General features: G+C 39.9%; 1 protein-coding gene across 4 annotated transcripts in view; it reads left to right on the top strand.

Moving 5' to 3' along the window:
* Positions 1-27,126, top strand: part of GRM1 (glutamate metabotropic receptor 1) — a 198,589-nt gene that overhangs the window by 127,056 nt on the left and 44,407 nt on the right. For all 4 annotated transcript variants that reach the window (XM_074862918.1, XM_074862919.1, XM_074862920.1 and 1 more), the window contains exon 5: positions 24,968-25,214. In XM_074862918.1, the coding sequence (XP_074719019.1) occupies positions 24,968-25,214 (247 nt within the window). The remainder of the gene's footprint in view (positions 1-24,967; positions 25,215-27,126) is intronic.

Raw genomic sequence — 27,126 nt, 5'->3', positions numbered from 1 at the left:
CTTTTATGATCAGCTGAAGAATCAGGAAATTTGCAGAAAATATTATGGCAGAAAACAAATTTTAAGGAAAATTGATGAGTCTTAAAATTGGCCATTCATCTGCTTCACTCTTTTTTTTCTTCAACCATTAAAACATTTATAGTTTGTTTCCACTATGTAGCACTCATATAAAAAACACGCTGTCCTACAGATAGAAGTAACTCTCACCTCATAGCAAGAGAAGTGTATCTGTGCACAGAGAGTTTTCTCTTCCATGGCATAATCTGAGAAAATAAACTAAAATGTTGCAGTGAGATTAAAGTTATTAGTAAATGGAGTGAGAGGTTATCACTTTTCTGTAAAGTACTTGTTGAATAATTTTTGCAAATATTTCCTTTGTAGTTTGTAAATATTTAATTTCTAGTCAAAAAAGTATACTCTGATAGTAAGGAAGTTACTCCATTAGAAACAAAACTAATGAAGCCTGGTTTCCCATGGATTTTTGTTTATTTATTCTTTTGTTTATTATTCTTTACATCTCCACCTCTTCTATCCCATAGCAGTAACCTCAGTTGGTCTTCATGTGCTCCCTGAGCTGAATTCCCATAGTGTTCCTAGTTCTTCCCTTCTCCACCACTAATAATTTTTAACAGCACCTTCCACATTACCTTTTGTTTCCCCCAATTCTCTTATTAGCAGCTGAGACATATCATGAAATACTGTCACTGACTCAAAATTGGCCTGATGTGCTGACTGGCAGACAGACTAGCCCGTCTGGGTGCTCAGGGGCTAATGGCAGACCAGACAGGCTAAATAAATGTTGAGGTTATACTGATATTTTTCCTCAAAGTAGTCATTAACTTTGTACTCTACCAAAACGTTGATTTATGGTGTATATATATTTAATTGGTTTTGAGACTGCTTCAGCTCAGACAAAGGAGTTAATATAGGCCAACAAGGGCAGAAATTACAAAGGAGAGGTTGAATGATGGATGCACACTGCAAATGCATAGACTTTTTTCTTAAGAAAAGAAGCTTAAAATTGCTTTTTTTTTGTTCATTCCATTCACATAAATAAATTTCATGATGATACTCTATAAAAAGGTCTCGCTTCTGAGGAATCTCAGCAGCTGTTGTAAACACAGGTAGTTTGTTATCCAGCCATTGTTGGGTTATGAAATTAAAAACTTCAGTCTGAACCAGTATAGTCAGTCTTCATCTGCTTCATCAAAGGCAAAAATACCAAGTGACAAGTTCAAAAGGGCCAAGATGGGTACGTCTACACAGAATGTGTAGATGACTTTTCAGACAGAAGCTGCTGTAGATTCTGAAATTGTACTTGACCCAAAAAGCAGTTAAACAAATTAATGGAAGAAAACCAATAAGGGCTGTTTTGTGGAAGAAAAAACCCACCCCAAACTGGCTCAGGACATCCCAGGGTTGAAGCCACTGGACATTGGAGAGGGTGCTGCAGAGGTACCATTACATGCCTACCCTGGTTTTTTGTGCCTCTCAAGGTGTCAGGTATCAGAGACAGGAACTGCTATGTTCTGACAATACTAGTGAAACACAAAAGCATTTGTCTACATTGGTAGAGTGTGACAGTTAATAGTCACAATTCAGGCACTCAAACACCTTTCCCTCCTCTAAAAAGCTCTAAGTTTTTGCATGAAGTCTCAAAATGTGTGATACTTTTCAGGCTTTGCTGAAAAGCAATCAGCTCTTAAATTTGGTGGTGAACCACTGATAACCCTCAGGCTTATCACACACAACTAAGAAGTTCATAAATCACCAAAGGGAAGCACCACAAGGTATCTATTCCTGATGAAGGCATACCTACAGAATCAAGAGACCTACATGTCCCCAGTGAGTCTGGGGGCAGTAAAATATCATATTTATTTTCCTTTAACTTCACAAATCTGACTGGTAATTGTCTGGCATCAACAGAGTTTTCTGCACACATATCTTTATCTGACCTTTCTGCAGGGTTAAGAATGTCACTTCAAACACTAACAGCTTCAAAGCTTGCTGATGGAGCCTTTCTCTCCAAGGAGATCTAGTATGACAGTGCCAACTTTCTTTACCTCTCTCACAGATTTGGACACAGGCCTTTTCACAAACTCTCTGTAGAAAAAGGAGTCTGAATTGCCTCTTCCCTCCCTCACAAAGTATATTCAAGCACAAATTTGAAGGAGAGAATCCATGCTGCTTAATAAATAATAAGTGCTAATATTTGAAATCCATTAAAGTGCCAATAGATGAAGTTCTGACTTTGTGGTACTACAAATTCAAGTACTGCTGCTACTACTGCATCACCCCAGGAAAATTATCAGTATTCAATACTGGTATCAAACGCCTTAACTCCATTATATCTAAGAGCTTTCACTCTTACCTCACAGTATTCCATCAATAATCCTGTAACAAGGTACATAGTGTCCTGCATTATGGAAAAAGCTGAGTCCTCTGTGGTCCCAGGTATCCATGCACATTATTAGCATGCGTTATGACCATCTCTGGGTCCTGATCTGTTCTGTATTTCAGAAGTGCACTAGTAGTACTTACTGAGAGCAAAGCACACCTACACTTTTTCACGGACAGAATTGATTCAAATGCAGTAGACTGCTCAAGTTCATCTTCCTTGTCTGGAGGATTAACATCTCAGGAAGCTATCTAATGAAAAAGAAAACCAAGGACAAAAATATTTAGGGGAGCATAGTGTATTTGTATTTACCCAGCAGTGGGTTGCCTAGGAGCAGTCAGAAACGAAAAAAGATAAGGCAGTGTTGTTCTTTTACTACCTTATTAAAAAAGATTCAGAATACTTGGACCTATCCATTTTGAAAAGGAGATTAATTACAAAGTTTGTACTTGAGAATCTTCAATTACTGTTTGCCCAGTATAATTTTCTCATATAGAATCTAAACACTTTATTGAGTGATTTATTCAGAATTGCCACTGGAATGTGAAGTTCAATTTTTAGCATTCATGGATACACAAGGACTTCTCAAGCAATTACAGCTGCTGCGTTTGCAGTTTCTCACACCCTGTTGAGTCAGCACTATCTTGGGATTGCAGGCTCTCTACGAAGTAAGGGAAAGCCAGTTCCTAGAAATCCCCCTTCTCTGATGACAGAAATTGCCGCTTGAATTCCCTCATTCAGTCACAGAATCACAGAATCACAGAATCATTCAGGTTGGAAAAGACCCTTGGGATCATCGAGTCCAACCATCAGCCCTACTCTACAAAGTTCTCCCCTACACCATATCCCCCAGCATCTCATCTAAACAACCCTTAAACACATCCAGGGATGGTGACTCCACCACCTCCCTGGGCAGCCTATTCCACTGTCTGACCACTCTTTCTGTGAAATTTTTTTTCCTAATGTCCAGTCTAAACCTCCCCTGTTGCAGTTTAAAGCCATTCCTTCTTGTTCTATCGCTAACTACTTGTGAGAAGAGACCAGCACCAACCTCTCTACAGTGTCCTTTCAGGTAGTTGTAGAGAGTGATGAGGTCTCCCCTCAGCCTTCTCCTCCTCAAACTAAACAGTCCCTGAGAAGATTGATGTCCTTCAGGAATTCCCATGTTACACTGGGATCTGAATGTACATGCATATTTTTTGGCAAAAGGTCTATCTGGTCTAAGCACTGCTGGAAGAAAACAAGTCCAAGTGCGTTCTACTCTGTGGGATGCCTAACAACTGGCTACATTTTCAGAATAGCTTATCTGGATGTAGTAGGACTATATGGAAGTAGCAGATATTCTTGGGAAGAGAAGACAATCATCGAGAATTTTGCAGTGATTGCTCTTTCAGATCATCCCTTCTTGCAAAAATGAAACAACTTTTCCCACTTCAGTGGCAGCCAAATGAGTGGGAACTATTTTTGACTCATTCCTTGCTAATGTTGTAGCCAAATGCCTCTTATAAGGAAATACCTTTCTCCCCCTCCCCTCCTTTGTCTCCCTCTTTCTGTCTCTCTGCTATAGGAGATATTCTTCTTCAACACAATAGGATTCAAGTCTAGAAATTTTCTTATACGTGGATGTATTTGATCTGGCTGGGATGGATTTAACTTTCCCCATAGCAGCCCTCATAGTGCTGTGCTTTGTATTTGTAGCTAGAAAGGTGTTGATAACACACCAGTGTTCTGGCCAGTGCTGAGCGGTGCTTGCACAGCACTGAGTATGTCTCTCTACCCCTCCCAACCCCCACTTCAAAGGCCAGTATTCTGGGAGTGGGCAAGAGGCTGGGAGGGGAGACAACCAGGACAGCTGACCCAAACCGACCAAAGTTTCCCTACCATATGATGTCATGCTCAGCAATAAAAGCTGAGAAGGGGGGGGGGGGGGGGGGGGGGGGGCATTCATTTTTAAGACATTTGTCTTCCAAAGCAGCTCCTACATACTGAGGCCCTACTTCCCAAGAAGTGGCTGGACATCGCCTGTTGATGGAGGTATAGAATAAATCTTTTTTTTATCCTTTACTTCCATGCATGGCCTTTGCTTTTCTTTATTAAACTGCCTTTATCTTGACCCATGAGTTTTTAATTTTAATTTCTCTCCCCTGTCCTGCTGAGGAGGAGGTATGAGAGAGTGGCTTGGTGGGCACCTGCCAGCCAGCCAAGGTCAACTCACCACAATAGAAGAGAAATATTTGTCTATGTTCATTCTTCTGTATCTTTTCTCGATACCTAGCAGGCCAGAACCACTTCTAGTACAGAGTTGTACCACTGTTTATGCCACTAAGGTACTTTCAGTGTTTTCTACATAGTAGCCACATCCTTTAGGAAACAAAGCATGTTCTGCAACTCTGCATGGACCCTGACTCATCATGTGGTTCAGAACTTCACACCATTCTTCATGCCCTTCAACTGAAAAGTCAGAACAGAGCAGACTGTTTTAACACTAACAGAAAAAAAGCTGTTTCTGAATTTGAGATACTAAGAAGCTACCTAACTCAGGATGGACCTGACACTAAGTTCCCTTAGCTCACAACCTCAGACACTGCCCCAAGCAACAGTCACAACTTGTCTCAGTTCATCAAACAGCTAAGCCTTTTCCACTTTTTGGAGATTGTACGGAGGTTGTACGCTGACAGCAAGATTAGGTAATAGACTGTGTATATCAGGCAACAGAGTTCATATACCCTTCCAACAGTTCTGTAAGATTTTTTCTCTTCTCTGATCTGATAGAAATAGCCCAAATGGAAGTGTTTTTCTCCCAACAAAACTACAGTTACGAATATTTCTCTGTTGAACTTGGTTAACCCACATAGGCCAGAATTAAATGCAAGTCACACTCACACAGAAATGGTGTAGAACTCAGTGAAGTGCAAACACTTGTACGGAGGTCTAACTGCTCTTTAACAGAATGTCTTATTCACCTCCTGGCAAATAATACAACGGCTGTAGTTTATGTAAACCAGGTGGGATGAGTACTCCTCTGCACCACAAGAGACAGTTACAAAATTGATTATGGAACTGATGTAAACATCATATTATGCTCACAGCAGTTCATCTGCTGGGACAACAAAATACATTGGCAGGCAATCAGCACAGACATTTTTCAACTGAGTGAAGTTGAACAAAGTGGGCAATTCGTGATTCATTCATTGATTCAATTGATCTTTGAGGATAAGCATTATTTGTCAGTGAACGTATTTGTGGTGGACAAGAACAAGAAATGTAGATTTTTTGTTCCAAAGGAGGTCACAGTCCAAGTTACCTGTAGGATGCTTACTCATACCTTGGTTATGCCATAAGGATTGCTTTATCTGCTAATTCCTGTCTTGGTCCAAGAGAACTATAAACAATCAGTCTGAGTGCAGCCAGAGTCACAGAATCACAGAATCACTCAGTCTGGAAGGTAGGTCAGGGAGACTGTATTCCAACTCCTGCTCAAAGCAGTGTAGGCTATGAGTTCAGACCGGGTTGCTCAGGGCTTTATTCACTGGGGCCTTGAAAACCTCCAAGGATGAAGGTGGCACAGCATCTCTGGGTAACCTGTTCCACTGCTTGAATGTGAGAAAGTTTTGCCTCATATCCAGTCTAAACCTCTCTTCTTTCAAGTTGTGCCCATTGTCGCTTATCCTCCCATGAAGAACTTGTCTCTCTCTTCTAAATAACCACCCCGTAGATATGAGGGGCTGTTGTAAGGTTCCCCTGCAGCCATTTCTTCTCCAGGCTGAACAACCCAAGTCCTTCAGCCTGTCCTCAAAGGGCAAGGACTGCAGCTCCAGATCACCTTGTTGGCCCTCTGCTGAATGAGCTCCAGGTTATCAACGTCTTTCTGTATTAGGGGTCCACAAACTGTATGCAGTATTCTAGATGCACCCTGCTGAGTGCAAAGTAAAGGGTGGTTGTAGTGGGGAGGTAATCACGTGCTGCAGTCACTGGCTGTGCTATCAATACAACCCAGGATACTGCTTGCCTTCATTCCTGCCAAGGATCTGTACAGCCACATATTCCTGTGTCGAATTTGGTCCTAATAAGTTGTATCTTTTCCCATCTTCTTTCTGTATCAGCAGACTCACTCAGAAAGAGGACATAAGCTTTCATCACACCTAAGTAGCTCTGGATGTCCACATAAATCTTCACAGCATGTCAAATCATGGGCAAAACATATAAGGATAGCAGAAAAGAACTTGTGAGGAAGACTAATATTCCAGAGAAGGCTTTTATGCTTTGGTATGAATAATGCAGAGTCATACTTCTTGAGACAAAAATTGCAGTGAATATTGATTGTTTTCTCACTGTAAAGACCCTGAATCATTCAGTTTGCTTGGTATAGCCATAATTTGAAAGAGATGTGGAGCGTGGTGCAGAGGTGTCTTAGATGTCAGAGACCCACACAACAACACATACAAAGAGCAGGGCAGTGTTACATGAACATATCAGTTTAAGTACAGGAGTAGTGTAGTTATGTCTTTTGGACATTATACCCAAGCTACTAAATCAAATCATTTCAATAAGTGCTTCTGGAGCCAGCTTGACTTTTTTGCCTCTAGTTAAGATTTCTCTGAAAAACATCCTTAAGTGTTCGCCACCATTATCACCCACTCATTAAAATGTAACTGGTTTTATCTCATCCAGATATAGACAGAGTCCGTATAGTTTTAGTGAGGTTGGGCTTTTTCTGACATAGGATAATAATGTCATTTTAGAAGATCTACAGAGCCTCTACTCACGCCTGTTGTGATGTTTGTTTTCCTGTATTTGTCTGTGAAGTTCTCATTGATTGCACCACTTACAGCACCAGATAGGAAGCTAGAAGACTGATGGCTGACCTATTCCCATCCTTAGACAGTTTTGTACTTGGCTAATGAATCTTTCAGATTACATCCGGTCCACCAGTAATGTAGTTCAGAGCTTCTCTTAACGAAGGATTTTTTTCTAAAGAGCCATCTGAGATTTAATGAATTTATGTGAGATAACACGGGGCCTTAATTTTCTCGTGTCAGTGGACAAAGCACTCCAGGATGTGTACTTGTCTTTTTCTACACTTTAGTGAAAGGGTGAATGCATTTCTAGTGAGAGCTGATCTCAGTGGTTTTCAGAGTGTTTCAGATTGTATTGTGAGTTAGACAAATTAGATCCAGCAGACATTATTAGGGCTCATTCTGCTGTGTCAGAGGTGCTCGTAGGTGCTTCTCTGAGACCATTCCTTCAATCTCAACATCTGCAAGGCTTCCCCATGGAGCACCTGTCCCATGAGGCTTTGCATCAGCAGAAGCACCTACAGTAGGACCTCCTTTCACTACAATACATCGGAAAAGTTAATTATAAGACAATAACCTGAGCGCACACTCTACCAGATCAGTCACTGCTTGTAAATCACCTGTGCAGTATATAGGAGACACATTCATAAGTTTTGAAGAAGGAATCAAGCAATTGACATGTCATGGCTTCCTCGAGATGTATTGTGCCTTATGTATCCTGTGACTCGCCCTCCCTAACCCCTGTTTGGATTCCCATTATATACTTAGAACCCTGTGGTAGAGAAAGAGCTGAGTCCTGTGTCAGTCTCTTTGTCCTCAGTATGAGGCAGGAGATCCTAGGATTCATCCCACACTAGTGATCAAAACTGATCTCAATTTCATGGGCACCTAGAATGAAGCCTGTTAGGGAAAACTTGTCTGAAAGAACTCTAGTTGCTATACTCTTTAGTCAAGGCTTTTTAACAGCAGGTAAGACAGGAGAGCTGTAGTCTCATTTTATTTTGCAGATGAGGTTACAGACAGCTTTTAAGGCTTAAAGAAGAGGAAGATTAATAATGTGCTTATCTGTGACAAATCATATGAATTATTCAGAGAAGACATTATCTATGGCCAGGTTTTTGTTCATTTGCTTCTAGCTTCTTATTTTTGTGTTTGAGAGAAAGCAGCTGCTTTTATCTAATATTTTGTATTTCCAAAAATACTTCTAAACCAGGCTGTCAACCAAAATACAATAACAATAAATATTTTTCTTCTTTTGGGATCCATGAAAAAATTAGAGCATTGTCAAATAAAGGAAAGAAGCAGTATACGTATACCTTTATACACCGCATAGAAGACACTTTGCAGAACATACACATATTACAGCAGGATATGACAAAAGTTTTCCGAATGTAATATTTACATCTACATTTTCCATTGTGGGTTTTAACAGTCAAAGTTTCTGCTTCTGGGATTAAAACAATCCTTGGGCAGGCTTCTGACATTCAGCCTTCTCCATTACACAAATAAACTAATGGCGCTGCAAAGGAGCAGGACACATGAATCATGCTCCCTTGTGCCTCTTTGGGGCTCCTGTCTCCTGTGCCTGGAGAGCAACGGGGGCACTCCTGACTGCTCAGACTGTCACAGGTGCTTTGAACTTCTGTCAGAAGTGTGGTGAAGACAAAAGCACACAGTTAAAATTAATCGACTTGTTCCTAGAAATCAATTGTTTGTGCAGGTCAAGCATCAGAACTAATTGGGTCAAGCCTAGATCTAAGTATTTCACTGAATCAGTAAGTAAGACAGATGAAATAACACAGGTAACTGATCTGAAAACAAGGCCAACTGCCTTCTGTCAGCCTTCCTGGTTCCTTTCCTCATTTCCCTGTAGGTGGAAAGTTTTTAAACTCAGCTTACAATTTTACAGGTTGTCATTACTGGCAGCATTACCCCATAAATACAGGTGCAAAGGAGATACAGTAGAGGCCAATGTGTGTAGGTGCAAACCCACACACACACATGTCTAGCTGCAGCCCAGAGATACCCTGTGTGCACAAGCATATTTTCTGAAAAGTAGCTAATAGGGTTCTTAAAATAAATGGATTCCTCTTAATAGATCTTGGGCAAGCAGTGGTGTAAACAACAATAGATGATGAGCCTGAGTAGTAAAACTCAAACCATACAAACCACAAGCTTTCCTAGTCAGAATAAGCTGTATTGATACTCATAGGGAGCATAGTCTGATGGAAGGCATGTGCTCCAAAGAGTAGTGCTGCCAGAATAAACTTCTGTTTTTCCACTCACACTGGGAGGTCTGGGGGAGCGCGGAAATCTTCTAGTGTGGAGGAAACTAGGGAAAAATAATGAAAGCAGCTACTGCAGCTAAGCTGGGCTGCTGGCTGAGCCAGAGAGGGCCACTGCAGCACAGCAAGGTGCGAGACAAGATGGTTTCCAAAGGTTTCCTTCAGCTTATATTTTTTAGATTCATATAATAGAGAGCAGCTTCGGAGGAACCTGCAAGTTCAAACCTTTAATTTAGCTCTGGATTCAGGCTCAGCTCTGTAGGGATAGAAGATAAAGGCTGTTCTCTTCAAAGCGATAGCACTCTACACATCATGCTATGCAACGTACTGTTTGCTTTCTGCAAAGGCCAGTTTACTCTGCCTGTTTTTCCAGGTTTGTTTTGTCTAAAAATTCACAAGTGCCCATTTTCTTGTGAGTTCTCAAATACTTCAGTAATTTGTGTTTGTCTGGACTGGGTAGCCCTTTTTTTCTGCATTGTCACATTTGGCTACATCCAGGAAAAAAGAAGGTATGCTGAAATTAATGCTTTTAAAATTCTTTCAGATCTGAAAGAATCCTGTTTCTGTTTTTCTGTTGGATTTAATGTGTGAATAAAGATTAGGGCCAGTTATTTTATCTTCTGATTTGCTTAGCTCTAGTTCGCTGCTAATCAGTGATACATTGTCCTCATGCATATGTCATTCAGAAGCTTCTAATCTTAGCTAAGCTTTAAAATGAATCTTTTCTGTGATACTGTACTTGAACACAGCTCTGGGCATATGCCCAGTTAAGGGGAAAATAGAGTGAATCTTTGTGATCTGTGTATTTGCAATTAACATATTGCATATTGAAAGGGTTACAAGGGAATATTTGGATCCTCCTAACAATCATTTGATGACTACACTTAATTTAAACCAAAAACTGAGAGTGTGCTCTGTTAAATTATAACATGGTCCAACTAGGCACTAGTTAGGGTGGCCACTTTGCTCCTCAGCTCCATAGCAGCTGCAGCAGCTGCCCTTGATCCCAGGGAGCAAGGGGAGTCTCTGGGAGCAACTGCATGGCTGCAGGGCTGCTGCCTAGTCTGGGCACACAGCAATTACTCACATGGCATGTCTGAAATCCACCCCATCGGCATGCAGCCATGTGGTTGCAGGAGCTAGCCCTTCAGACAGAAGGTTTCTTGTGTGAAGATATGGTCTATGTAAAAAAAAAACAACAACCAAACAACGCAAAACCAACAGTAAACTTGGCAAAGGAGAAATTTGGAGTGAGCTATATTTCTGCAGAAGTGAGACACATTGGTGTCCATATTGATTTATACCTGAGCAGCTAATGCTGGTGTTCTTAATACCACCTTAACATTAAGAAGAGAAGTGAGGAAGAAGTGGTTTATTCTTTCAGAATAATAATAAAAGAAAAAGAAAACCAATAGTACTGACTGATGGGTGGTACACTGTCATGTAAGAATTTTGAAACCTATCTTAAATCAATACTGTTTTAAAGCATGATAAATATTAGATATCTTTCCTGACTATTCTTCAGACTCAAACAGAACCACTGGAATTTAAAATAGAAAAGGATCAGTTAGGCCAGCTGGTCTGTGCCTGCCAGCCACAGGCTGGTATCCTACCATGAGGGGAGTATTTGGTCTGATGTTAACGTGAGTTATTGACTCATATCTTTGAAGTCCTCAGGATGTCATGCCCATACACTGACAACCATGAGCTAGTACTTAGATGTTTACAGGTCTAGATCAATGGACAGAAAAGACATTACGCGATTTGTTCCATTTGTTGTCTCCATGCCAGATAGGAGCATACACCTCCAGAGAGGATAGGTTAATGAATGTGTGTATTTTATTATTTTTATCATATTTTTCCACTCTGATATAAAGACCCTGACTAGTAGTTTTGGGTGCTATTCTGGTGCCAAATATTTAACATATACTAAGACTAGATTTCTATTAACTTCTTTGCCCCATTCAGTGGTAATACATTCTATGGTTAGTATGAAGGTTGCTAATTTTCAACTCTGAACCAGCATTTTCTGATGAAGATGCTGAAAATTAGGCTCCTGAAGTGCATGCTCTGAGACCTAGATAAATTGGCCTGATTTTTAAGGGTACTGATCTCCCATAATTCCCATGAAAGACAACAGCAGCTAGAGAAGTTCAGGTATTAATCAAGTCAATTAATTAGGTGCCTGAATATGTATTCAGGTTCCTAATTTAAGTATCTAAGGTGGTTAATGTTCTGAAAGCTGCAGCACAATTACTGAGTTCTGTCTCTTTCTTTCAGATAAAGTCTCAGGCTTCATATGAAAAACATGACACTTGAAATTTAATCAGTCTTGTTTCCTGTGCTTTTAATTTTTCCATCATTGTGTGTTATAATAGGATACTTGTAAGGGTATCTAACTCAACTTTTTTTTTTTTTTTTAAGAGTGAAAAGCATGATTGAAGCTAGCCAAATAACATAAAAATCTGCAAATATTTCTTTAAATTTGTGAATGAATGTGATTTTAAGTGTGTTTGTTCCTTTCTCAGGTAAGAGTAGCAGCAATTCATTATCTGCTAGACTTGTTCCAAATAACAGATATGTTAAGAATAGTAGTTCTAAATATGTCTTTAATGAAGTGTGTGAATAAGGCAGCAAGGTTACATAGTTACCTGAGGGAGAGGGGAAGACTGAAGGCTGAGTTTTTCTTTTTAATCATTTCTCCACAGGAGTTCAGGTCATGTTAAAAATGGGCTCTGTGGAGTCCTGTCCTTAGAGAGACTGGATCAGGATCCAGGAGGAAGGCTGTAAAGAAAGCAAGAGAATCAGTCACATCCAAGGTCTCTGCAATAATAACCAATTGCATTTAAACAGTGGCTGAGGCTTTGGGAGCGTAGGCACTTGTGGGACCCTGTAGAGTCCGAGAGAGAGTCTCAAAGATAGTTTATTGTCGGATTGGGAGTGACAGAAGAAGCTATAGGACACATGGTAAGAGTAACAAATTGAATTCCCTGTTGTCATATTCCCAAGGGGACAGAAGAAAAGAAGAGAAAATAATTTTTAAAAGAAAGAATCAAAGTCAAAGAATAAATTGGGATTGGGGGATTGTGATGCCAGATCAGAGTATGGCCTCTGACCAGGATCAGACAGGGCAAAACCCTCCTTTCCGTTGACCCTGTTTGTGAATATTCCATTAAAATAACTGTGTTATTGCCTATGTCCTTTAAATGCAAAGCCTGAGCTTGACCATTCAAATGCCTTTGTCAGCATTAAATTTCAGCTAATGAAATAATAAGATGGATTTCAAATGCTGTATCTGGATTTGAAATCACTGTCTTTGCTGATTACATGTACAAACCATTCAATCAAGGAACAAAAAAATTAAATCAGCTGGCATATTTTATTCCTGTTTATAAGATGAAATATTCATTTCTAATTAAAATAGGATCTGAAAAATAATGTCTTGCTGCAGAAGTTAAATAATAATTTCAGATAAATAATAGAACATGTTGTGGTCATTTTGCAAGCAGTTTGTACACAGTCCAGCTTTTAAGAAAAACAAATTAATCATAATAATTATTTGTCAAGCTTTCATAATAATTACTCTCTGTGTCTAAGAAGCGCACTGGAAGCACTTCAGATTATCTTCTATGTTGCCTGTTTTTAGAATGAACGTGTCATTTAATGTTACGTCCTAACTACCTAAACTAGAGTAGATTTTTTTTAAGCCTAAACTGCTTCCGTCTTGATGGAATCCTCTAGTTCAGAATCATAAGCAGAATTTTACTGGTTTCTAGTTTTAAGCCTTGAATATTACATTTGGGTATTTGACCATAGGTACTAATAAGCCTTTGTTATTCTGTGCCAGATTCCTGCTCAGTTCCATGAGTCTTCCAATCAGTGATCACAGTATTGTATTCGGGGATGAATTTCCATAAGCTAGAAAAGCCAAATATTGATTTTTTTTTAATGATCCTCAAGTAGGTTAAATATCTTTACAGCTTACTCACTTCATGACAGAGTTAATTCCAAACATCTTCATTAGAATGTGCATAATAATGAATGTTCATCATTTCATGCATTATGGCAGTTGTTAGTCCCAGTTTGGTGCATGAATGCAACCATGAAAAGGATGGCACATAAATACAAAGTCATGTTTCTTTTCAAACCATTTGAACTGATACTGAACTGTGTTTGCCTGGGAGTCCAAGATACAGAAATTGATTTATCTCAGATAGGGACAGTTATCTTCCTCTGTTGTTTTCCAGTCTATTAATTCCAAAGGATGGGAATTAAGATAATAGCCAAAAGGAGGTAATCAATAACCTTAAAACTTAACGTTCCTGACAATTTTTGTTATGTTACTTCACTATTGGACTGAGTGCGCCCTCAGCAAGTTCACCGATGACACCAAGCTGTGTGATGCGGTCAACACACTGAAGGAACAGGATGCCATCTAGAGGGACCTTGACAGTTCTGAGAGGTGGGCCCATGCAAACCTCATGAAGTTCAAGAAGGCCAAGTGCAAGGTCCTGCACATGGGTTGGGGCAATCCCAAACACAAATACAGGCTGGGTGATGAGTGGATTGAGAGCAGCCCTGCAGAGAAGGACTTGGGGGTAGTAGTGGATGGAAAACTGACTATGAGCCAGTAATGTGCGCTCACAACCCAGAAAGTCAACCGTATTCTGGGCTGCATCAAGAGGACTGTGACCAGCAGGTTGGGGGAGGTGATTCTCCCCCTCCACTCTGCTCTTGTGAGACTCCACCTGGACTCCTGTGTCCAGTTCTGGGGGCCCCAACATAAGAAGGACATGGACCTGCTCAAGCAGGTCCAGAGGAGGGCAGTGAATATGATCAAGGGGCTGGAGAACCTCCCCCGTGAGGACAGGCTGAGAGACTTGGGGTTGTTCAGCCTGGAGAAGGCTCTGGGGAGACCTTAGAGCAGCCTTCCAGTACCTAAAGGAAAGCTGAGGAGGGGCTCTTTATCAGGGAATGTAGTGATAGGATGAGGGGGAATGGTTTTAAACTGAAAGAGGGTAGATTTAGATTAGATATACAGAAGAAATTCTTTACTGTGAGGGTGGTGAGACACTGGAACAGGTTGCCCAGAGAAGTGGTGGCTGTCCCCTCCCTGGAAGTGTTCAAGGCCAGGCTGGATGGGGCTTTGAGCAACCTGGTCTAGTGGAAGCTGTCTCTTCCCTGGCAGGGTGGTTGGAACTAGATGATCTTTAAGGTCCCTTCCAACCCAGACCATTTTATGATTCTATGATTTTGTGAATTGTATTTCTCAAGCTGATCGCATTGAAAGAACATATACAAATATCATGGGTGTGGATCTTTCTTTCTGTTATGAAGGGGGCCCATCTTTTTACCCTGCACTGGGATATACTCTGTATATTCTTCAGTTTCTATTTCATTAAAAAACAGTCTTCGCTGCAGAGCTATTTCATCATGATCATTCCACTAAAAGTGAGGAACAAAGAAGCGATGCTAAAATTTCCTGCCAAGACTTTAACAGCTTATAGCAGTGGATATATACAGAAGAGATTTCAAATACCAGCTTGCAGGTCTGTTTAGAGGAGAAAGAATCTCAGCAAATCATCCTCATAGGGCCATAAACCCTAGTTTTTTTCTTAAGTAAAATTCCTTATGAAGAATTTTAACCCAGTGGGAAGAAACACAGAGGCTTCAGGCCATAATATCATCCCCTACAGAAGCTTTATTAGGCTGGTGAGCTTCTGTCAAGCCATCTGCTATAAGTGTATCTCTCCAGACCTTCATTTGACAGCATGTGCCATATACATTAACTTGTAGAGGAAGTTCTCTGCTTATTATCCAGTTTCCTGTTCTTTTTTCCTGTTGCTATAAATACTTTCTGTGGACACCTGTTCTTGCAGCTTTCAACTCTGTGATCAGTTTCCTTCAGCTCTCACTGATAGGAATGCGTGGGGACAATATGTTTAGGTTGCCAACCTGTGATGGTACAGAGCTACACCTTGCCAGGGGCAGCCTAGTGAAGGAAGAGACAGCCCTCTCCTGGGGTGGCTGGCATGCAGAGAGCTGTGCAGTTAGCATGGCCTTTAGGTGATGCATTATATTTCCCTTTGAGTCCTTTCTTTTACTGCTAGCCAACACGAGGGACAGAGCAGGCAATGCAGATTTATGGAGAAGGGGAAGAGGAACTTTTTCTCCACCACAGGCCTGTTTTGCACTCACCTGCCTCCCAGTGATGCGGTGCTGGCAAAGCCATGCTGCCAGCTGCTGCAAAGGTCTCCAGCTTCCCTCTAGCTTCTTCCAAAGGCAGACAGGGCCTGCAGCACTGCATATCAGCTGAGAGTGTTTGTGAATATATAATATCTCACCCAGATGTGCTCTGCCTGCTTGCCCCAGCACTGTCATGTACAGACATCAGGCATGCCCAATCTTTGTATTCAGTTGAAGTTGCAGCCAGCCTTTGGAAAATGACAGCCTTCTCATCCCCTACTTAGCTCCTTTGGGTCACTAGAGAGGAGACGTAAGAGGAAAGCTCTCTCTGCAATCTTGGTCACAGGCACATTCGAACACAGCTTTGTCATCTCCCACAGCGTGAGCATGAGTTATGTGCATTGTCACTTGGTATTTACATCTTAAATCTGCCTTTTCTGGTGTGAGAGTCTGAATGTCCATGGGGAGGGGCAGAAAGGCAGGGAGGGGAAGAGAGCTTCAGACTCTTGTGTCTGCTCAGCAAAGTTTGCAGACTGGAAAATACAGGAGCAGTTAGAGATTGGTTTCCTTTTGTCTCACTCCCAAGTTGCATGGTGGATGGGCTGAACATGCAAGTTCAGACTTTACGTAGGGCTGGCAGCACTGCTCACTCCCCTTTCTCCTGCCCAGTGCTGAACAACTCTGAGACTCCCCCTGCATCTGATTAATGAGTGAGTCAGCAGCTTGTGCAGTCATTTTTTCTCATAATATTTCAGGTTTGCTGTGGCACTGTTGTATTTTGTGTATGCCAACCTCATTCCAGAGTCTTTGACACTAAGCTCTTAAAGCCCTAATGTGCTTACATAACATGATATGGAGAACCAAGAAAGTAAATTTAATTAAAATCTTCCCCCATTGCTTCTGACACACAGGGAAAAACAAAGGAAGACACTTCTTTTTGAATACTGAAGAGTAATGTGGCATCCTCACAAAACAGACAAGGAAATTGAATAGACTGGTAGTGTATAGTATATCTAAAAAGGGGACTAATCTTCTGAAGTTTAGGTGTTAGACATCTGAAATGAAGGAGAACCCATGCCTTGATGGCTGAATTTGTGTTTTGGTTTCTTTTAGCCATTGAGTTGACTTCTGTGAAAGATATATTCATAAAAGTAAGTAAAAAAACCCCAAACACTTTTAAATTCAATACCAACTTTATTCCAGGAGAAGAAGGTTCATTAGTTATTTGACGAACTTTGCTAGTGAAAAAAATAACCCATTGCATACAAATATTGCTGCAATCAGCTTGCTGTTAATGACTTAGAGAATTCTAATGCAAATTTTTGAGGAGCTTTTGCTGAATGCCCAGCTTTTGAATGGCTTTCACTTCTTTCTGTAGTTTTATAGAAGAATAGAAGTACACTTATCCCGATTAAAAAGCAACATCCACCAGATGTAACAAAGCAGTAGCATATGGGAGACCCATAGATTTCTCTGTGCTCAGAAAGAAAATAGCAGGGTATCTCAACTGGCAACTGTAATTGTATCCTAGCTTTTCAGGGAAAAATACATCAAATATAATTGCAGGAATTGAATCTCTTTGCTTGGGGAAATAAAAACCATTTGGAGAATGGAAGCGAAACCTTTCTGATTTAATGACATCCTGAAAATGAAGTCTACAACCCTGTGAACTCCATCTATTGCTTCATGAGTACTGTAAGATGTCAAATGTTTATCAGCATGTTTTGAAATCCGGTGTAGAACCCACATATTGTAAGATATTTCTTCCTTTTAGCTGTCCCAGTAAATGTTCTGCTTCCTCTCTTCTTGCCAAAGGCCAGAGCAACTTGAAATTCTATAGAGTGTTGCATTATTTTCTATAGATGGGTGACATGATGCTCAGGAGGCAGTTAAGGAAAGATCCCTTTTCTTAAATAATACATCCTTTCTCACCCTTACCTGACAAGTAGCGGAGCTTCATCTGTTCAAACATAATTCACATACAATGGGAATTGAGTTACCTGTTTTATCTTGTGTCTTTTTGATAGCTCTTCTACTATCCTCCCTGTATGTCCTATCTCTCCTCTCTTTCACTGTATTTACCTTGCCTCCCTGCTGCAAAGAGGCAGACATCTAAGTAGGAAGTGAAGGGGTAATCGTTACATATATGGTCTGCTTTTGTTTGAAAACAGTATAATAACTGGTTTCCTGGGAGGAGAAGCCATACAAGAAACGATAGTTTACCATGATGGGATTATTTGTTGTAGGTTGATTGAAGCATTTATTATGGTCTGTGACAAATTATTCAGCCTATCATTCTGTCTCATGAAAATTACAAATCGTTTTTTTAACTGAGATTGAAACAAAACCTCATTTTTCTGACCCTCTTTTGGCTTGAGAAAACACATAAAAATGAAATCATTTTTCCACAAATTTTTTTGCGGTCACATTAGCTTGCACATAGAGAAAGCAAGGTCACTGAGACAGCCCATGGCAAGTGAAGCCAGCAGCCCTTATACACAATTGCTTGTTCTGGTCACCAGGTAGTATTCCCTGGCCTTTCCCTCATAGTCAGTCAGCAACAGCTGGAATTGCCTGGAAAAAAGGCACGCGCTTCTGAAAACACAACTTCAGAAATTCTTGTAGCTGTATATTTGATTGCGGGCTGAAAGAGATGGGTGTTTGGATGTTTTCAAATAGAATAACTGATTTTTACTAATCTGACTTGTTGCCTGTGACTTACATTTGGACATAATGAGTGCAGTGGCATGAACAAAAGTCCTCTTTATACCATCAAGATGTGAGAATTTCATTCAGCCATTCAATATTAATGAACAGAATGTACTTGTTATTAAGAAGGTGATATGAAGAGAAAAAGCCAGTTAGTACACAGGGTTTGAACACACCATCGTTATACTAATTACATTTAGAGACAGTATAAGCCGTTACTCATTTTGCAGTGCCTTAAAGTGAAATTTGTTAAATAATTTTGTTATCTTTGTTGTTATATAATATAAAAGATGTTATAAACAGAATATAAGAGGGAGTGAACTGGTAATATTTGTAAAATATCTGAACCAATAATGGCAAATGAGTTTAAGCAAATGAAGCTCTTTGCAAAAATTAGTTCATAGAATCTTAATTTGGCATAGTTATTCAGAGGATTAGCCATTACTAAACAAAATGAAAAAAAAATTATTTCAAGGAATTGGTGACAAAACAGAAATGTAGAATTGATTGCATTTTCTCTCCCATGTGTCCAAAGACAAAAGTATAATTAGTTAAACATCCAAATAAAAATGCTCTAATTTTTCTAAGAAGCCAAGTATACTAAAATTTTACTAAAATCACAGTAAGCCAAGACTGTTCATCACCTTTCATGTGTCATTTAGTTGCCAAAATAATCTTTAGCTCTAACCTTTAGGGACCCAGATTTGAAATGACTGATCAGTTCAGCATGTTGGCCTTCTGCCCTGCTCCTAGCAAGATCCTGTGACACAAATTTGTTGCAGTCAAAGTTTGTCAGGTCTTCTCTAACATGAGACACTGCAAGATATGTGACTTCCATTGTTTTCCAAGGACATGCTATGTCACTAGCGCATCTCTACACAAACTCATACAGAGCCAGATGGGCACGTTTGCTCAGTCATTGGGGGGTCTTTTGTTTTGTTGTGTTTTGTTTTTTTTTAATTCACTTCAGTTGGAAGGGACATACAATGACCATCTAGTGCAACTGCCTGGCCACTTTAAGGCTGACCAAAAGTTAAAGCATGTTATTAAGGTCATTGTCCAAATGTCTCTTAAACACTGACAGGCTTGGGGCATCAACCACCTCTCTAGGAAGCCTGTTCCAGTGTTTGACCACACTTTGGTTAAGGCAGGATATGTTGGGACTGAGGGAGAGCATAAGAAATCTGCCGCCATGATTTCTCCAAAGCATACGGACATTTGCTGCGAGCCTGATTACTGCTCTACCAGTTCATGGTGTAACCCCTGCTCAGCCACCTGGCATTTTGTCGGGGGAGCCCTCTTTTTGGCACGGCTTTGTGTCAAGTTGACACACACACAGGCCAAGTATGGGAAATTTCTTTTATTTCACCTTCCCAGTGAAATTTAGCCCCAATTGTGCTTCCAGAAGATTTTTTTTTTTTTTTTTGGCTTAAATGAGTACTCATATTAAATGTAAACATCACCATATTGTAACTTGCAACAAAGCTAAAACCTCATATGGCCTACCTACAAAACATATTATTCTTGGGAAGGACCACTACAAATCAAGAAGGCAGTATATACAGTTCCTAAGACCTTCAGGCCTCTGTCAGGACTATCAGAAAATATGATAGCTCTCATAATAGTTGCTAACTGGACCAAGACAACAAAATCTTTTTTATGTGATCTTGAATATTCAGCAGATGACCGTTAGTAACAAATCATAAAACTATTCGCCTATTCCAGATGAAACATTATCGTTTATAACAATTTTATTCAACAGATTTTGGCTTTTTATTCTAATCAAGAGTCATCTGTGAACAGACTGTGCTCTTTACCAAATGTGTGTGTTTGTTCAAAATTTACCAACTGGCTAAGTATTGATCAGATTCTCCAACCAAAATGTTTTTACATTTCTTTCTTTCCCAAATTCCTTCCTGCCCTAGCCTTTCTGAGGACTGCAAATGAGTAATCCAAAGGATTATTTTTATGCTTTATTTCTTATTGAATATTAACATAGACTTTTCCTATCTTACTGTATACATGAATGTTAACTCATTTCTAGCCATAATTCTGATAGTATAGTTTTTCTTAATTTCAGTTTGTCTAGTGGGATTTGCAGAAGTACCCACTCTACTCTTGAGAACACTGTTAGCCCCACTCTGACTTCACGGCAAAGGCATTAGACTACATTCATGGTTACTTTACCTTCAGGTCCTTCTAAGTACCTAGCTGAAGCTAATAATAGTTAGATATGAAGCACGTTATGGTAAAAGGAAAAACTCGTGAAATTTTGGTCTGTCCTCTCTACCTTCCCGCTCGACTTAAATACTGCTTTTAGCAGTGTTGGGAGCATTTTTCAGTTGTGTGCAGCCAGGGTGTGGTGTTTGGGGTTTTTGTTGCTTGGGTTTTTTTTTGTTTTAGTAGTGTATGTGTCTATTACCCTCCTCCTTTTTCAGCTTTAAGATTGATTGACAGAAACAAAGACTAAAATCAAAACTGTGATAAGAAAAATTACCCAGACTATTGAGGAGCTGTTAAAATGAAATTATTAAAGGAAGATTTGCATTGCATCCAATATAAAAATAAGTAAGTATGAAATTTAGGACACCTGAATTCTTCAAGGTCATTCAAAAAAGTGATGGCCTAATTCGAGTGACTTCAATTAATTCAGTACTCACGTGTCTTACAATATTTCTTTGCTTAGTGAAAGCTACGGTCCCTAAAATTAAAACAAAACAAAACAAAACAAAGCTAACATAATACTTTTCTATTTTTAATACCCTAGTGTTCAAATTAGCCTTTGTAGATCAATGGTAATTTTTCCAAAGGATGAGAGAGGAATGAAAAATAAAAGCTTCACAGTCCAGAGTTCTGCTTCACCTTTCATTACATTTCAAACACCTACTGAGGAAAAATACAACTTTACAGAGAAGCCCCATAGCAAACATAATATAGTTCTTGCATTTATTGAAAAGCTGTCCTGTGAAAACTCAATTGAACATTGATTGCCTTTGTTTTTTCTCTGGCTGAACATAACTACATGATTTCATTGTTTTAAAAAATCCACACATTTCTTACTGATTGTTATAAGTGAATTTTTACAAGCTCCAATGCATAAGTATATCAATAACTTACAATGATGAAAATTAAATAAAATGGATTTTGACTGCAGGAAGTTAAGTTTAGGTAAAGCATGGCTTCTCACACTGGTTTTACTGGAAAATATCTTATTTACACATAGAGATGTTTATATTACTGACCTGTAGATAATTCATTACTATATGATGTTTCACACATTGCTTTCTACTGCAGTACAACTACTTCTATAGGTGACGTTAAGGCAGTCACCTCTGCAGTGTGGACCGTATGCTTGGAACCTTAATGTAAACTAGATGTTCAGTCCTAATTAGTCAAAAGCAAATCTTCCCACCATCAAATATTTATTCTCTTTGGAGGTATGCATATTGTGTTGAAATATGAGAAACCAAATGCATGCTTTGCTGAGTTAATACATACTTGAGGGAAATGGCCTCTTTTTAAACACTGGCAAGTTCTGTTACATTTAGTTTTCTGCCTCCAGCAGCCACATGAATGCTTGCCTCAGGAAACACATATGGATGCTATCATTATATCCCAAAAGTGTCATTGATGTTTATATTCCTTTTTTTTAACTAACTGAGAAATTAAAGAGGTATCTGAGATAACTTTCAGGTAGAAAACAGTTGATACCGAGTGCTGTGCATTATCAGTCATTTTGTGATCTCTTCTGTGACTTGCTGCCTAGAAACTTCACAAGAAGGAGAGGACTGCCATACTGAGCTCAGGGGCTTTCCACCTCCTTTCACATAGGGATGGAAAACACACTACAAGAAAGCAGAGTCAGTGATAAATTCACAGTGTGTTAATCCCAAAGGACTGATCAGCAAATAAAATATACCTAGAAATAGTATATTCAGACTGCACATTAACATATTCAGGCAACAGATGTCTAGACTATGCTGTACATACTATATGCAGTACATAAGTGAGGGTAGATGCACTGGCATACTCGCTGCTTCCCTGGGTAAATATTCTGTCAGCTTACATATAAGGTTTCTAGTTTTTCTGTGTTTCTGAACATGGATCTGAATGGTGTTGGTTTCATGCAATTTGAATGGGAGCTATGAACCTTCTCCTGCAAAGAAAGTGACAGATATGTTGCCTCTGGGAAGTATTTCTCCAGCTGCTCCTTGCTTGGTGGTGTTGGTGGTGAATGTATGGCAGTGAGAAGAGCACATGAACTCATTCAGTCAAATTATGCTATTTTCACAAGGCTCTTTGAATTCACCATCACAATTGTTTGCTATGTTCAGCTCATCTGGAAAATAGTTACTGAAGCAAGATTTTCTTGCCTAGTTGCATTGAATGTCCTGTATGAAGGAGACCCAGAGAAAGCAAGCTAGAAATTTCTGCTTTGGGATATCTGTTATCTAAATGAATCCCCAGTTGACATTTCTGAGTTGTAGGGCAAATGAGCTGAGCAGACCTACCAAACCAGAGCCACTTCCAAGGATAAATGTAAGGCTGGTCTTCATGATTTTATTTGAAAGCCATATCATATCTACATTGGGGGAAGGAACTATATTTTAACTTGAAAGTTTCAGTGAACTTGTAGATTTTCCTCTTGTCTTCATATTAAAATGACATCTTCTCCAACCTGGATTTGAGAAGTGTCAGTTAACACCTAGTCTCTCACACATCCTACTTCCCTAGCGTAGACAAGGTGTTACATAGACAAAGTAATGGAGACTGGATTGCAAATGCCTGTTAAACACCAAGTAACGTGGGAGGTCTACAGATAAAAGCATCTTGCAGTTTGGAGCATATTGTGCTAGAATGACTCAGGGGAAGGAAACAAAACAGGGAGGTTTCTTACTTCCCTTGGGACCCCTGCAGCACAGGTCCACCATGACTCGGGGTCAGCACTGACAGTGTTCAGCAGCTCATGACAGGAAGCAGGGGAACAGCCCAGGACTCAGCGGGAGCTGATGTGAAACACAACCACAAATGGCACCCTCTGACAGTGCCTGCACATCAGCCGATCAGAGCTAAAACCTATGTTTGGGGAAAACCCTCACTGCCACATTTTTTCTGATCAACAGACAGAGAATTCAGTGTCTGCTCATGCTGCAGTCACATAAAAAGTCTTTTAGTGTTTTGAACTTCGTCTGACATTTTGTGGCAATCCCAAACTGGCATACCTACTACTACACTTAGCTAAAATGATTATTCTGATAACATGAGAAGTGATGCTGATTTAGGTTGTTTGCTTATTAACACTGAAGGTATATTGCTATCTTGGCCCTCAAAAACATGATATTTAAAAAAAAAATCTTTAAATGTGACAAAAAAATCAAATTTACAAGCAAATTGCTTTCAAAAATTATTCTAGCTGAAATGTTCGAAAATGATCTGGACAGGCTGGAGCGATGGGCTAAGGCCAACTGTAGGAGTTTCAATAAGGCCAAATGCCGGGTGCTGCACTTGGGCCACAACAACCCCCAGCAGCGCTACAGGCTTGGGGAGGAGTGGCTGGACACCTGCCAGTCAGAGAGGGACCTGGGGGTGTTGATTGACAGCCAGCTGAACAGGAGCCAGCAGTGTGCCCAGGTGGCCAAGAAGGCCAATGGTATCCTGGCTTGTATCAGAAATAGTGTGACCAGCAGGGACAGGGAAGTGATCTTACCCCTGTACTCGGCACTGGTGAGGCCGCACCTCGATTACTGTGTTCAGTTTTGGGCCCCTCACTACAAAAAGGACATTGAATTACTCGAGCGTGTCCAGAGAAGGGCAACAAAGCTGGTGAAGGGTCTGGAGCACATGTCGTATGAGGAGCGGCTGAGGGAACTGGGATTGTTTAGTCTGGAGAAGAGGAGGCTGAGGGGAGACCTCATCGCCCTCTACAACTACCTGAAAGGAGGTTGCAGAGAGCTGGGGATGAGTCTCTTGAACCAAGTAACAAGCGATAGGACAAGAGGTAATGGCCTCAAGTTGCACCAGGGAAGGTTTAGACTGGATATTAAGAAGCATTTCTTTACAGAATGGGTTGTTAGGAGTTGGAATGGGCTGCCCAGGGAGGTGGTGGAGTCCCCATCCCTGGAGGTGTTTAAGAGTCGGGTTGACATAGCGCTGAGGGATATGGTATAGTTGGGAACTGTTAATGTTGGGTTGATGGTTGGACTGGATGATCTTCAAGGTCTTTTCCAACCTAGATGATTCTGTGATTCTGTGAATGTATCATTCTGATGCTGGGCTGTTTAACCCTTCTTAGCATAAATAACATTGTGGAGTGACGAGGAAAAATTCCAAAAAAGGAGAAATTAAAGTTTGGAATTTGGTTAAACTGGTGCTTTCTCATGAGGCATTTCACTCTCAGTGAATTAAAAATTTCTGGGGAAAAACAAATTGGTTTGGGTTTTTTAATTTAATTACAGTCCCTGGCTGGCACCTTGTTTATGCTTCTAAAGCTTTACAAGAGGAATAAGAAAATCCCTTTTTATATCTCATTGCTTTTTCATATTTTCATATTATTTCATCATTTTTATAATAACACTTTTCTCTTACTATTGTAGGCAACGAGAGCCTAGAAGAAAATTATGTGCAGGACAGTAAAATGGGATTTGTCATCAATGCTATATATGCTATGGCTCATGGGCTACAAAATATGCATCATTCCCTTTGCCCTGGACACGTTGGGCTGTGTGATGCTATGAAGCCGATTGATGGCAGCAAGCTCTTGGACTTCCTTCTTAAATCCTCGTTCATCGGTATTTCTGGAGAAGAAGTTTGGTTTGATGAAAAGGGAGATGCCCCTGGAAGGTAAAGAGATGTTTCATCTCAACTAATTAAACCAGATGTTGGGAAGGGGGAATGTTGCTGGGTTTGGTGATGGAGATTTCTTTGGATGTTTCACTGAAGCATACAGCATGCATACTGTGAGACATAAATGGCGTTATCTGGATTAGTTTTACCAATAGCCAGGAATAACACTGGTAACACATGATATGTCGATTGTATTGGTACAGGAACTACAGTACAGCCTGTAAAATTTCTAGTGTTTCAGGAGAGGACAGACCTTGTAGCTCACAAACTTTTGTTGTCTGAGGTACCACTGGGGTTCAGCACCAGGGTTTTATTATGTATAAAGCCTAATAGACGTGATTGAAATTTAATGAAGCAATTGCTTGCTAAGGTTTTGAAGGTAAGGCTGTAGACCTCTTTCTTTTCCAACTGGAGCTCTGCTGCCTCCTTGCCAAAGACTATTTAGGTCTGCTTGGTGAACTCCTGTGTGCTTGCCTTAACTTGTTTCACTCCAACTGAGATCGACTGTTCCAGAGTTTACACATAGGTCTGAGTAGAGCAGGACAAATAATTTTTTTTTTACAGAAGGTACTGTGTTTTACTCATTTGGGGTCTGGTAAATTCCAGCTGTGGTAGCTGCTACTGTCTAGCCCTCCCGAGCAGACTCAGTATGTACCCAAGCAATGGGTGAGACAGCAACTTTGTGGACTTGTACGTCACCTTTGTTTCTCTTACAGGAGCCAGCTGACAGAAATCTTTTCCTCTTCATTTAGTTCTGTGGACTCTGTCCAACTACTTTATATGTGACACCTCCCAGATGAATTTATTTTTGAGTTTTGGGGGTTTTTTATAAATAAGTTTAATTGAGCTGCTGAAGTACACAATCCATTATTAACTTAAACCAACTCAGGGGTTACTTCACTGAAGTTAGTTTTCCTGCTGAGCTATTAAAGTGTTATAAAAGACTCTCTCACTCCATCTTTGGGCTTACTGCATAAATGCATCTGAGTGCCAACACTGCACAGCGTGCTCTGAAACACACAAGAGTTTGCAGTCTGGCATATGCCTTCAAAGCGTATTTGTAAGACACAGTGGCCTTAAAGCAACTCTTATGTCTATTACTAGCCTTTATTAGCAAAACTGACCACCCTTTTTTCCATTTGCTATTTGCCTTGCTTGTTATATTTAAACAGTATATAAATTTAAACAGTTTGTTGCAATTAAATAGTAATAAAAAGCTGGCCAGTTTGGTCTTCTTGTTGAGCGTTGTATACTTGAGATTTTTTTAGTCAAAGATATAGAGGAGTTAGGTCAGACTTTGTAAATAGAGGCAAGCAATTCCCTTGCAGTCAGACACATACTTATTAACACAAATGCATAAATCAAGTCTTTGCACATATAATTGAGATAACAAAGAAAAATTACTGCTTAGTGTAGCTTTAAGTTTATTACACACTATTTATCTCTGTAAAAGCATTAATCCAGCTTCGCATATGCTGCATTGTCTGCCTGTAGTTTGATGTTTAGGTGTAATTTTCCAATTTTTGCCCAAATCTTATTTAATATCTTGTCATCTGAGAGCATTTCCACAAATCTCATCAGTACCAAGCATAGAATTAGAATGAAGAATTCCTGAATTGAAAATATAGGAGAATTTATATTATGATATTTCTCTTAGTAGGTGAGAAAGATGGAATTTTTTCCATCCATCATTTTGGTCTATAGCAAGTTCATTTCTCTTGATTCCCTGGCCTATTTAGAATATGATGGGTTATTTTAGGTAGGTTTTTTTTCTGTCATTCCTCATTTATATATTCACAGCTGGAATTAGCAAGTTTGGCCGAGAAAATTCAGTTAACCTTTTTGTTTTTTATGCTGTAGTCCTTGGATCAGATATGGGCAATATCATATCAGAGAATGGTGATGTGTA

Source organism: Strix uralensis, chromosome 3 (genome assembly GCF_047716275.1).
Source record: "Strix uralensis isolate ZFMK-TIS-50842 chromosome 3, bStrUra1, whole genome shotgun sequence".
Classification (NCBI taxonomy): Eukaryota; Metazoa; Chordata; class Aves; order Strigiformes; family Strigidae; genus Strix; species Strix uralensis.
The sequence above is the reverse complement of the archived record's forward strand: the minus strand, read 5'-3'. Positions and strand labels throughout refer to the sequence as shown.